At 27.3% G+C, this 14,630-nt stretch overlaps 1 protein-coding gene across 1 annotated transcript; it reads left to right on the forward strand.

Annotated features, from left to right (window-relative positions):
* Positions 1-1,941: 1,941 nt before the first annotated feature.
* Positions 1,942-13,051, forward strand: LOC113551260 (LARGE xylosyl- and glucuronyltransferase 1-like). Its single transcript, XM_026953399.1, has 14 exons — positions 1,942-2,613; positions 7,434-7,632; positions 7,695-7,912; positions 8,026-8,224; positions 8,312-8,526; positions 8,696-8,781; positions 8,883-9,132; positions 9,797-9,955; positions 11,033-11,213; positions 11,295-11,419; positions 11,496-11,651; positions 11,742-11,921; positions 12,258-12,481; positions 12,599-13,051. The coding sequence occupies exons 3-14, from the start codon at positions 7,763-7,765 to the stop codon at positions 12,678-12,680; spliced, it is 2,007 nt and encodes a 668-aa protein (XP_026809200.1). The 5' UTR covers positions 1,942-2,613; positions 7,434-7,632; positions 7,695-7,762; the 3' UTR covers positions 12,681-13,051.
* The last annotated feature ends 1,579 nt before the right edge of the window (positions 13,052-14,630 follow it).

A 14,630-nucleotide genomic window follows, 5' to 3' on the forward strand; every position in this document is an offset into this window, starting at 1 on the left:
TGAACGTAAATATGTAATGTACATAATAGTATACGTATATATTTATATATAAACTGTAAGTAGATAAAACTAAAAATAGCTGTATAATAGTATTAAATTATGTTACATTAGTGGCATGTTCAAAAGTATTTTCTTTGATGATTGGAACCTGATTATCTGGGGGTTGATGATACAGTGCTTTTATTTTATTATTTATGGACTTGTAAACATATAATCTATGCATCATGTTACAATATATTAAATAACCTATTATATACCTATTTAATTTTTTAAATTTTCTAGAATGAACAGTCGGGAGCCGGCGGGACTCATTCCTTTCAATAATAAAATAATATATTCTTGAAATACAAATAATTACCATTTTTAAAATATTGTAGTTTTGTTTATATTTATTATTTTATACATTCCTTGATTAATTATCTTATATTATCATGTGAATATCTAAAAAGTTAAAGTAAGAAGATTTTTATAATATTTATTCTAATGACTAATGGATGTACCAATGTTAAATATTAATAAAAAAAATGCAATTGCAATATACCTAAATACCTAGTTATTATAGCTACAAATATTATAGAACCATACATATGTAATAATGTAAATATATACTATATTAATAAAATTACCATTAAGGCATTAGTTGAATTTACGGCAAAACGTTTGTACGTTTTTTACATATTATTTGCCATTCCGGATTAAGGTGGGATCAGTGGGGGCCGTGACCCCGGGCCCACAACGGATATCAAACAACAGTGGCCCCCCAGTGAATAGTACGTTTTTTTTATTATTAAATCAGAAATATTTGGATATAGTAATAATAGTATATTTTGTATATAAAAAAAAACATGTACAATATTATTTATATACAAATAACATTTTTATTTTTGTAGTTAAAAAAGTAAGAAATAAGTTTATAAATATATTTTTTTGTCTGAAATATTTTTATTTGTTGGTCATCAATATTTTGATTATGGTTATGGACCCCTAAAATTGTTTGGCCCTGAGCCCAATATTATCTTAATTCTTAGTCCGGGCTTGCAGTGATAGACCATTATATTATACACGTATATCTAATCATATTTTATGATTAAGTTTATCAAGCTTATGTTAATTCAATAACATAATGTATTGAATGTGTTATGTGTAATGTGTTTATATTTTAAAAGTATGGTATTGGTGTTTACTGGACGTATATCGATAAACGTCCAGTATCTATATATATATATATATATATATATATATATCGTATACAAGGCCATATCTGAGAGGGGGGTCCAAGGAGTCCAACCCCCCCCCCCCCCGAAATTTTTAAAAGTAGAAATATTTTAGTGGTGAATATAGTTTATTAACTAAACATTTTCAGCATTTATATTTAAAAAAAATATTTTTTCAGTTACGGCCTTGATCGTACATACATTGTTCTTCAAATGAATATTATGTGAAAAATAAACGTCAAGTACAGAATTTAAATCGGTATCGGGTAGATGGTAATAACAAGTAGCATTTCGTATTGTATGTAGGCGATACACATAAAAACTCTGCATGTTTGAACCCACATAATAATATATTATAATACATTATATATATTACTGTATATAGGCACGCCATAGGTATACTTAAGTTAACGCTTCACAACAATATTATTACGGTGCCGCGCTGTCGGCAACAATAAAATTGAAGTATATTCGCAATAATATATAATTATACAACCGTAAATATCGTTAATGTCGTTCGCTCATTCACGGTATGTAGGCACCTAAATCTGATTTTGTCACAGTCGCGCACTAGATGGCAGCACGCGACGAACAAATAACATAATATTATTATACACATATATGCTCCGTACATAAATATGTATGTATATATTATGTTATATCGACCGGTCGACCGACAAACCTCGTCGTCACTCGGCGTCCGTCCCCTTCGACCAGAAATCGTGGGCGGCGCGTCCAATGCTGTGCGATTTTCGTCAAAAAAATCGCATCTAACCCGGTGCGTTCGTCGCCGTTTTTGGGCCGACGGCCGTGTCGCGGCGGAAACGTGAGCTTTTGCGAAAAAAACTCCTAAACATCCGTCTCGTCTGTCGGTTATTATCGATTTTACGAACAGGTGTGTTGCCCGCGCGGCTAATGGGCACGCTCCGCCGCAGTGGGCATGACTGTCAACCGCCGCGGTGTACGATATTCCCTAGTATTTCCTGCACTACCCGTTCAGTTTTGTCCGACCGAGGTCTCGATTTAAACAAACGCGTGACTTATCGAATATTTTCATTCCGATCCGAATCTAACTAATGTGCATAGGAACCTACAAAATATATCACATCCATGATGTATCACATTGTGTTATGCACGATCGTCAACACCATCGTACATTAATTATAAATAATAATAATAACGCGTGTACCATCGGAAACTGATCAATAACAATATATATATATATACATATACTGTATAAGAATAGGAAAGTTTTCGATATTAATTATTGTATTTTACGTCACGATATCGATTACGAGCGGTGTAGTCACGCGTAAAAGCTCTGCAAGATAAAGCTCTGTCCGTAATTGTTACAAGTGCTAGATAACATTATTCGCGATCAACTAACTGCGTATAAGCGGTGAGTAAATGTTTATTATATAAAGACAAGTTCATAAATAAATACTAATTATTTTTTTATTTTTATGTTTGAGGGAATTATAAATATTATTTGCACGTGTTTTGTTACTATTCGTCATTTGCATGCAGATTATTTAATAATCAGAATAAATATTATGTCATTTACTTTTTAAATAATTCGCATACGTCATATCTAGAGCCGACGAATCATAATAACTAATGTAAATATAGATAAATATATACAATATATCTAATACATAGATTTTTAAATATAAAATTAATTTTTTTCTTCTAACCCATCGTACTTAAAATTTAAACTATTTATTTATTTAATTAATTATGCTTTTTTTAAGACATCAACATTAATTTAGGTATCTAACTCCTGTTGTATCCCATAATACCTACTATACCTATATAGTTTGGCGGCTTTTTTAATACCCAGTGTTGCCATAGTTATATTAAGAAACTAGGTATTATAGGTACCAATATATATTATAATAAATATATTAAAATATATGTATTGTATTTAAAAATATAAAATATAAGTAGGTAGTAGGCACCAACTCATTATTATTTAGAATTTAGATAAACTATAATTGATTGCGAAACCCAAAATAATTATTATTCATAACTAAATGTTACAAAATATTGAATTATCTTGTTATTTGATAATTTGAACCATCTTAGTAAAAAAAAAGTATAGCGGGATAGGATACAACAAATACTGCTTGTAGAGTAGTGCTTGAACGCTCATTTCCATGGATTCATCTTAGCTGTGGCCTGTGTTGTAACTTTGTATAATATACAATTTATACAGCACTCTTAGCAACTAAGAATGCTTGGATTAGGATGCCATGGCACACACTCGTTTAGTTTATACTACCCTAAATTTTTATTTTTAGTTAAGGTCCCTAACTGTCTAGTAGTTAATTCCAAAATATTAAAATAATATAATAATACTATAAGTATTATTTAAATGTAACACTATTTTTAGTTGTGTTGTCAAAATAGTAGATACCCATTTTATTGTTAGCTATTATTAGTACTGAAAAACTGTATTACTAACTATAATACAAGTACAACCCGTACGAGCTGTATTGTAAATTATAATAATATAAGCGGCAAAAATGTATATTATAAAAAGAATAAAACACAATGTTTTCATTAGCTTTTTATTATCTAAATATTTTGTATTGGGTAAATCATTAGTGAATATGCATTGTTTATGAACTATAAGATTATATAATATAAAGTCGACTTTTTTCTTATTTTTTTTTTAAAATTATTTTAATAATGAGTAAACCTATAATAGAGAAGAAATTGTATTTATATTATGATTCATTCGTTGCGTGTTATTTTAAACTTTTACTTAGTCATCATATCATAATTTATGTTGAAACTAAATAAGTAACAATTTGCATTGATTTTTAAATATTTTTATTATACAGAACTACATGTTATAGTGTAATAAAAATAGTGCGACTAAAATGTGGAAATGTGCTTTGTATACACTTAAATAAAAATGTTATTAAAAAATTCATATGTATATTACCGAGTTTGTGAATAACATAAAATATAGATATAATTTATATATAGGTATCAAAACATTCAAAACCAATTACCTATAAATATATAGACAATATTATATATACGTATCAGTAGTATAGCCATGGGAGGGGGGCAGTGGACGTTCCCCCTCCCATCGGCTGTATTAACTTAATATAAAAATTAACTATTATTGTTAATTGTTGATTATGTTTTTTTAGTATTTTGGGTTTCCCCCCCCCCATTTTAAAATCCTAGCTACGCCACTGTAACGTGTCATATTGATTTAAGTTCTGAAGTTCTCACATTTTATATATTCCTTGTAATAGCATGTTTTCTTAACTACTCTTATAAAATGATATATTTGATTTTATAATTTGTATTCCTTAAATCTAATGCGTATACGATATTATACACTACACTGCACCTAATCTAACGAGGATTTACCCATTGTGATATCTCTTGAAATAATGGAGATATCATAATTATGTTTGCTTTTTTTAAACTCACAGAGTCTAGGACTATACAAGTATTTCATATTTTAATTAAATTAAATGTTTTGGTAAAAAAGTTAAAAAAAACTAATTTTTTATCAAAAAAAAAAAATCGAAAAAAACCATTTTGTAGTTTATTTTTCTAAAAATTTTGACGTTTCAACATTAGCATAGTGATTTTTAATATTTTTTTAGTTTTGATAATATTTACTGGCACGATGCTGCGGGCACATGTTTGTTAACACTTAAATGGTATTAAATAATTCACAATTTTTCTCGAAACTAGAAAAAATATTAGAAATCATGAGATAAATGAAAATAAAATGTTGAAACGTCAACATTTTCATAAAAATAAACTCTACAAAACGACAATCTTCAATTTTTTTTTTTAATAATTAAATTAAAAATAATTTTTTTAAATTTTTTACTAAACCATTTAATTAATTTAAGTAGTAATTAAATGTAAGTCATTGTCTCTATGAGTCTCATAAAAAAATAAAATTATGATACTTCTATTACTTCAGCTAGAAGATATCACAATGGGTAAATCCTTACGGGACACTGTATTTTATCACGTATTGTAAAACATAAGATAATCATAAATATAAAAGGGGTACCTACTCTGCGTTCATGGGCAGAATTAAATGTTAGGTTAGATTTTTTATATAAATACGATATATTATAGAAGTTGTTTATTTATTTTAGTATTACTATTTACTATTAATAACTATATAGGGTGATTATTCTCAAGTAAATGTTCACAAACAGTGGCAGCAAAGGTCCAGCTTTTTTTATTTATAGAAGCAATTATTTTTCAATGGTCATTTAGGAAGTGGGGGCTATATTAATTCAAAATTTTATCGTTCTTTTCCCTTAATAAAAAATAAACATAGGTATTTCAAAAAACAAAAATATTATTACTGTAGATTATTATAAAAAATTTATTATACCTTATGGTTTATTAATGGAATTATATTATTATTACTTTCTTAATAATTACTTACATTATACATTTATAGATCTAACACGATTTGCATGTAGTAGTAAAAAAAATAGTATCATAAATGTGTCATAATATACTCATTTGTCTATAAATATAATATATCACATTATTTATATTATTATAATATAAATAAGATTGTATTATATAAATGTTATAAATATTTTAATTTAATTACAATTTGTGAAGTTATTATAAATGCAAAGATAACACAAATTGTAGTAGGGTTATTTTATTTTTCCGCTAACCCTAGTATAGCATCATACACCTCTGTATTTGATCCTTATTCATAGAAATTTTCAACAAATATTTTACTTTGAAATATAAAATTAAAAATATGTTGTCTTTAACATTTTTAAAAATGATAAAAGTAAAATATTATATGTATATACATTTTTTTAATAGAATTTTCTCTAATTTAAAAACTTAGACTCAATAACTGCCAATCCCCAAAGGAGACTTAAAAGAATATGATGTTGTGAAATAAACTCTTAATCATATTTAAAATATATATATTTATGTCACATCCATTTGATGAAATTGTCCATTTTATGAAAAGTTATTCAGTTCATGAAATGATGGAAACCGTTTTTTTCCACTTGATGTAATAATTTAAAATTTCATGAAATGGATATCTTTTCACGAGATGGATACTAAAATTTCATATCATGTAATTTTTTTCATCAAATTACCATCCACTCACTTGGTGAAACAAAATATAACATTAAACTGCTATTGCTTATTATGATACATATCCTACATATCACAATGTTTATATTATTATTATTTATTATCAATATTATATTAAATATATGAATTGTTTTAAAATTTGTAGGTTTAGTAAAACAAAATATAATTTACAATTATTATATATTCATTGTCATTTTATATTTATATACTACTTTACGACAGTCGTTATCTTATTTAATCTGATATGTCTAAACATCTTTACGACCAGGCATTTATATAATTATATTGCTGTAGTTAAAATTGAGGGGCTCCAATTAATGGTAGAAAAATTAAGAGTAATTGATACGCTACTGAAGTAGCGCGTATTTATTGACGTAAATAAACAAATTTAGTATTGTGGTCCTGATAATTTAATATTAATTTAAATTTTTCATCAGGAATTGACTGAAAATCATTCAAGTTAATTTGACTTCTCTCATTAAAATTTTTTTTTACAATGAGTTGATTTTGAACCACCAACTTACAATAAATTAGCACCTATTTTAATGTTACAATTGTCCAATATTGTTATGTAAATATCACAGCTAGTCTAGGAATAGTATATTTATTCACCAAAGCGGTATAATTATATAATTATAATATTATATTTTGTTTCACCAAGTGGGTGGCCATTAGATGCAAATAATTACATGATATGAAATTTTAGTGTCCATTTTATGAAATGGACAATTTCATCAAGTGGATGCAACATATATAATATCTTATATAAAACAAATTAAGTCAGATATAAAGTGTAACCGCTGGGCTACTCCTTTTCTTAAGTCATTCATTTCAAGTACTAATATTCTTTTATAGCACATATTATTCTTATTGTAAAATTAGCTTATAGATTGTATATTTTTTAGGATGTAAAGAATTTTATAATAATTTAAAATAAGTTTAAAAAGTTTTCTTTTTACGATTGTTTAATTATACAGTTTATAATTAAATCACTTTATAATTTATATAATATAGGTATATGTTTATGATTTACCAATAATAAAATTCCTTCATTTTACCACAAAATTAATTGATAATTTAAAAATATTACAGATATATAACATCAACATAAATATACATATAAAAGACAATTTAGAATAATTTTCTATTGTGGCTATCATAGCTCGACGAAGGGGGCGCAATGGTTTGTGTGCCCTTGGTACCACCCTGGTTAGACACTGGCTGACTAGTTTTTTGCTGGGATCGTTATTCGCATCGTTAATCATATATTACGCTGTTTTAAATCAACGAGGTATAAAAACGGAATCGAAGACTTAATTATTATCATCATTAAAACCCACAATATATTTTTAGTTCCAGCCTTAACATACGCGGAAAGTAGTAGTTATGAAGTTCAAAAACATGAATCAACGTCAGAAGCAATGGAAAAAGAGCTGAGATTATTAAGAAGGCAGCTTAGTATGACACAAAATCATTTATTAGCTGCAATGAAGACGTCATTATTTCCGGTTTCGCCTACTGATTCACCACAGCTATTACCAGAAACTCCTGCTCCTTGCTCCTCTCAAAAGGTATGTCATTATGTAATAAGTAATAACTATAAACTTATAATATTAATTTAATTAAAATTAATTGTTAATTAATAGTTGAGTAACATATAGTAATTTTTAAAACGTACTTTTAGATTACAGATACGGTAGATAAATGCGAAGTAATTGAAGTCGGAATCGTGTGTGCTGGTTATAATTCTACTCGTTCAGTAGTAACACTAATCAAATCAATACTATTTTATCGTAAAAACCCACTGAGATTTCATTTTGTCGTGGATATTATATCAAGAAAAATTTTAAAAACTTTGTTTGATACTTGGAAAATACCTCAATGTAAGTCCTATAGTTCAACCTATTGAATATTACAAAAAATGTTACTTAAATGTTTATTAAATTTCAACAAAATATGACCTTTTTTAGTGGAAATAGAGTTTTATCCAGCTGAAAAAATAATAGCCGATGTCTCTTGGATAAACAATAAACATTATTCTGGGGTTTATGGTTTGATGAAACTATGTTTAACTCAGGTATTTCCAGATACATTGAAACAGGTCCTAGTTTTGGATACAGATATTACTTTCGCAACAGATATAGCTCAGTTGTGGTTAATGTTAAAACGCTTCAAAAAAGAACAAGTAAGTAACGAATCGATTATTTAATTATGTCTACAGAATACTAATGAACTATAATAACAAGATAAATATTAGAAAATAAAATAGTTTGTAAAATCCACGTTTAAATGCTCATAATGATTATATATTATACATAAATAAAATACTTATAAATATATTATAAATATTATAGGCGTTAGGATTGGTCGAGAATCAAAGCGATTGGTATCTTGGCAAACTGTGGAAAAAACATAAGCCATGGCCTGCGCTCGGACGAGGGTAAGCTATTGAATAAGAAAAATAAAACCATAATACCTTAACATATTATACTAAATAATATTATATGTGTAATAAAATAACATATATTTGTTCGTTTATAGTTACAACACGGGTGTGATACTAATGGACTTAAGGAAATTACGTTTAATTGGCTGGAACGGATTATGGAGATCGGTGGCAGTAAAAACTCTAGTGACACATTACTGGACCAGTCTGGCTGATCAAGACATTTTTAACACGATTATTAAAGAACGACCGGAACTCCTTTACCCCATGCCATGCCAATGGAATGTCCAACTCAGTGACAACACTAGGAGTGAACTGTGTTACGCCGAAGTTATCGAGTTAAAGGTTCGTATCTTATTGCAGGATTAATTTTATCAATGTACAATGTATACAGAGTAAGCAAAAACAAAATCAACAATTTTTTTTTCTAAATTTAAGCTTGTGCTAATTCATATGAAATTTAACTAATATATTTTATTGTCGTCTAATCACCAATCAAACTAATGTCAGAGCAACAATGATACCTTTTAATTAAAACATTTTTTAAATTTATTCTTAATTAAATATACATTATACACCTTATATATCTTTACTTCTTAATATTTTCCAGTAGTTATTTTAAGATTTTAGACGTGGTATCCGAATCGCCTCGGTAGTCGACTGTTTGTTTATTAATAAATAATAATATTCATAAGAATATATTATAGGTACAATAAGGACACATGGCGTCATGGCGCCTCGACCCCCAGTTTCATAAGTGTCAGTCTTTCAGTGGATATTTTAGTTTATATCTATACTTATGAAACTATGTAATAATTTAACTTATGACTATTATATAGTGTATATCTACGTGATATATATTATTTAATTGTATAGTACTATTTGTGGTCCAAAGTAGTCATAGTCGTACTAAAACTAATATAAAAAAACAACTGTTGGTTATCATAATATAGTATAATGCGTAATTATGTTATATAATTACTTTTAAATAAATATCTTTACATTTCAGATAATTCATTGGAATTCGCCGAAGAAACTTAAAGTAAAAAACAAACATGTTGAATTTTTTCGAAATTTATATCTTACATTCTTGGAATACGATGGAAATTTGCTTCAAAGGGAACTTTTTGGTTGTAATTATTCATCCAGTACTCAAGATGTACCTGAAGTAAGTCGATTCTTTTGAAATATTAAAATTGTACGTGTATGTAAAATATAAATATAATAAACTGATTAGAAAAATAATAAAAATACAAGACGAATGACGATGCTATAATATTATGAATTATTATGATACAAACTAATAATTATATATTTAATTAATTTATAGGTAATCGTTGTTCAGCTTATTTCATAGTCACATTCCTAATAAGAAAATCATAATAACTATCATAAATTCATAACTCTTATGAGTACATTTTAATTGCAAATATATTCACTGATCACTATATAATCTATAAATAGGTAGTTATTTAAAATAATAACCTTATTATTATTAACTTATTGAGCGGAATAAGTCAATAATTGGATTCTCTATATAATAAATATTTATTTAAAATAAAAAACAACGTCTCATAATCGATAAATAATAAAATATTAATGGGATACCGAATTTAGTACACCTCGCATAACAGCGCATGTCGCTTACACGTTCGGGACGCACACTACTTTACTCTCAGGCGACAGTGGTTGTTGATGTTGTTGCTGTCAGAGACGACGACGGTCGCGCTCTCTACGGCTGTGTATATTATGTATTTATATATTTTAGAAATACATACATTTTTCGAGATTATTGCGCACTGCAACAATTAAATTTAAAACTTGAAATATAATTTTATAAGAATATATATGATATACTATGTACATTTCAATATCTAACATTTGACGTTTACATACTCAACTGTCCAAATAACGACACTAATTAATTTTAAATAACATATTATTAATTTTGCCTTATCATAATAAATAATAATAACAAAATACTCATGAATATATATATATATATATACGAGTAAATCACTACTTTAGGTCATATGTTATAAAACTGCATATGTACCTATTGGAAGTTTAAGTCTATCGTTTTATATATAATATTATAAAAATATTAGCAATTATTATTAGTTGATTTGCTGTGAATATTATTTAAAATAAATAATTTTTAGCCGAATTTTGAGCATCACTTTCATTTGATACCATTTTATATAGAATTTTCTAAAACTGATAATTTTAACTACATTTTATTTAGATCAGTGAAGATGACCTCTGTTACGAGTTCAGAAGAGCAGGCATGGCTAGTCTAAGGACTCACTTATATTTTTTGGATTTTGATTACCAGTCATCGCCAGATGAATGTGACATTACACTTGTTGCTCAGCTGTCAATGGATAGACTTCAAATGGTTGAAATGTTATGCGAGTATTGGGATGGTAATATTATATTTGTTATGATTTTACTATGTATGGATGTATGGATAAATACATATAAGTTAATTTTATATTTTATTCCAGGTCCAATAAGCTTAAGTCTTTATATGTCTGATGCCGAAGCTCAACAGTTTTTGAGCTATGCTCAAAATTCGGAAGTGCTAAGGAATCGTAAAAATATTGGATACCACGTAGTTTATAAAGAAGGGGTAACATTTCTACCTGAAATAATATTAAATTCGTACTTTATATCTAATAAAAATATATCTATGTACATTTTTATAGGACTTTTATCCTATAAATTTATTGCGGAATGTTGCTTTGGAAAATGTTGTAACACCATATGTATTCTTATCTGACATCGATTTCTTGCCAATGAGTGGCCTATACTCGTATTTAAAAAAGTACATTTTTATAATGAACATTAAGTCTTCCGATAAAGTAATTTCATTGTGCAATCTAATTATCCAATTATTCATTTTTCGTGTATAAGCGATTGATTAAAATAACTATAATTTTTAACCATTATAGGCATTAATCGTACCTGCTTTTGAAACTCAAAGATATCGAACTGCATTTCCACAAACTAAAGCAGATATACTGAGAATGTTAGACGACGGAGCTTTATTCTCATTTAGATATCACGTGTGGCCAAAAGGGCATGCGGCAACAAATTACGCCAAATGGAAAGGATCTACTGTTCCATATAAAGTAAACAATAATTGTATAACGTCTAAATAACATTAGAAATTATTTTTTCAAATTAAAATGTACTTATAAATATTCAAAATCCCTTCTCTGGTAGAGTTTACTTATTTTGTGAATCATGTTTTTATACATTTTTCTCTTTTCCAAATATTACATTCACTTATCGCTCAACGTTTATGAACTAATTGTGCAATAAAAATATTTGAAATTAAAAAAAAACTTACAAATGTAATATTTATACGTATTTGTATATTTGTATATTTTTACAATTTATTCGTTTCAAAAACTACGGTATTATATTTTTTATACTACGTAAGCTTTAATTAATAATTCGTATAGGTATCATGGGAACCAGATTATGAACCTTATGTAGTGGTACGCAGTGATGTTCCAAAATATGATACCAGATTTGTCGGTTTCGGTTGGAATAAAGTGTCACATATCATGGAACTCGAGGCTCGAGGATACACTTTTATTGTACTTCCAAATGCGTTTATAATTCATATGCCTCATGCGCCAAGTTTCGATATTGCCAAATTTCGAGGTTCTTCTCAATATAGAAGGTTCGTATTCACTTTTTAACCTTAACCTTGACATCAACCAAAGTGCATAATTCTGTTAAAACCACAGTAAAAACTAAATTCATAATTTTTCTTATTGATTTGTTACCTGCACTTTAGATGTTTGAAGATTCTTAAGAACGAGTTCATAGAAGACTTACGCATACGGTATTCAAAACGATTAAATCACACCGAGAGTTAATTCCAATTAATTTTCAAAACAAAATATTATCATTGAGTATATTTAGTACCTATACTTATTTACTTAATGGTAAAATGCATGTCTTATTGTGCCTGCGTTTCTTTTTAGACCAAAATATTATTAATTTTATATTAATTTATAAAGTCGTTGTTTTTTTTTTTTGTTTAGAATACGTCGATATCTAGCTCAATAGGTTATAATTTATTCATAGTATAATAATTATTTATTTATTTTTTAAATATTTGTAATTTTTATAATACGTTATTTTTAATTGTTGTGTAAAATGTTCCTGTTTTGGTTTTTAAAATAATTATATAATAGCTATTTATAAAATTTGTCTGGATCAAAATAAATGAAGTGTTATTTTTTTCTTTTATGTACACGAAGCGAGTTTTTATTCATAATATAGTTAGCTTTAAATTTTAGGGCAAACGCCTGGATACATAGAAGTTTATGATATAGTCCCTTGTGAGTTGTAAGCAGGTGTGTTTTATCTACATAAGAACCAAGAGGACAGTTGTTTTCGTTTTCGGGATATCCCAGCTGTGAGTTGCATCTGGCACGAGCCAAGCAGCTGCATATCGCGTTTACCTATAATTTTAAAAATATCAGCAGCTTGCGATCGCTTTATAATAGTTAATTTAAGACTTGTTTTGAAATTTGAGAAGACTTCACGCGATTTTACAATATACATTTTAATCAAATATTAGACACAATTTGATATAATAATATATTTTTTTTTATTATGCCTACCCGTATGGCCGTGTATATTAGCAAACTGTTATAGTATCATATAAAATAATATTTCAATATATTTATACGGATAATATTTTTAAAATAAATATTAATAAGAGTTTTCTTTATATTATGTTTCGTTCGATTATTATTATAGATGTGCGCATTTCATAGAACTAATAGCAGTCAAATAATAATTTCTATTTGCTATTAAAAATGTTTATATTACTTTTTTTATAACATCTATTGGAAATCACATAGTAATAGTAGTAGTTATGTGATGTCACATTTAAGACTTAAAAATACAATTTCTGAGATATTAAAATCACCTTTATGCACACAGGGAAATTTAAATTTGAAATAAATCAACTGGATACGTAGCGCAATGCAGCCTGTCCATCCTCATACCTGAAATATTTACGTACCTATCAATACATCTAACTATATATGAGGTCACGAGACAAATGACATGGTATGCACATCCTGGAATAGCCATTTTACATGCATCGTCGGTTATAAATAATATACAATATGCGTCATACATTTTTATACGTTTTAATAACAAAAGTATAAAATAATGTTAAATTAAACGTGGACATAGTAAAACTATAATTCAAAGTGAAGCATAGTTTTAAAAATATTAAAAAATTAAACAAACATTTTATAGGCCTACAAAATGGCTATCTTCAATTTTTTTTTTAAATAATTAAATAAAAAAATACATTTTTTAACTTTTTTACTAAAACATAAAAATAAATTAAAACATGAAATATCTGTAGTTCTTGTCTCTGTGAATCTTATTAAAAAACTAGAATTATGATATCTCCATTATTTCAGGAGATATCGCAATTTTTAAATCCTTGCGGGACACCCTGTATATAGGCGCTCTGCGTTATAAAAAAAAAAATCAAACGCCTAGGTATATACTATACTATATTATATTATAATATACTATATTTTAATATATATATATATAGGTTGGGCGCCTTATTACAGTACGTGATGCGGTGTTTATGGAAACACTCCGCATAAAGATATTTTATTAGTTCCCCTCACGACCTTACTCACTATAAACGAAATAATTAAGTCACAATATAAACATCTCCCAATAATCATGTGAACCCACTGATCATATGGATTTATCGCATTTAATAACTTTAGTGATAAAATCCTTGAACCTTGAGGACTGAAATGAATAAATTGGTGCAAATATCA

This window comes from Rhopalosiphum maidis, chromosome 2 (assembly GCF_003676215.2).
Source record: "Rhopalosiphum maidis isolate BTI-1 chromosome 2, ASM367621v3, whole genome shotgun sequence".
NCBI classification, from domain to species: domain Eukaryota; kingdom Metazoa; phylum Arthropoda; class Insecta; order Hemiptera; family Aphididae; genus Rhopalosiphum; species Rhopalosiphum maidis.

Excerpts from the sequence above, each read along its gene's own strand:
- LOC113551260 (XM_026953399.1), top strand. The coding sequence starts at position 7,763 with ATGGAAAAAGAGCTGAGATTATTAAGAAGGCAGCTTAGTATGACACAA. Across the intron at positions 7,913-8,025 it reads CTCCTTGCTCCTCTCAAAAG|ATTACAGATACGGTAGATAA; the intron begins GTATGTCATTAT and ends ACGTACTTTTAG. Across the intron at positions 9,956-11,032 it reads GTACTCAAGATGTACCTGAA|ATCAGTGAAGATGACCTCTG; the intron begins GTAAGTCGATTC and ends CATTTTATTTAG.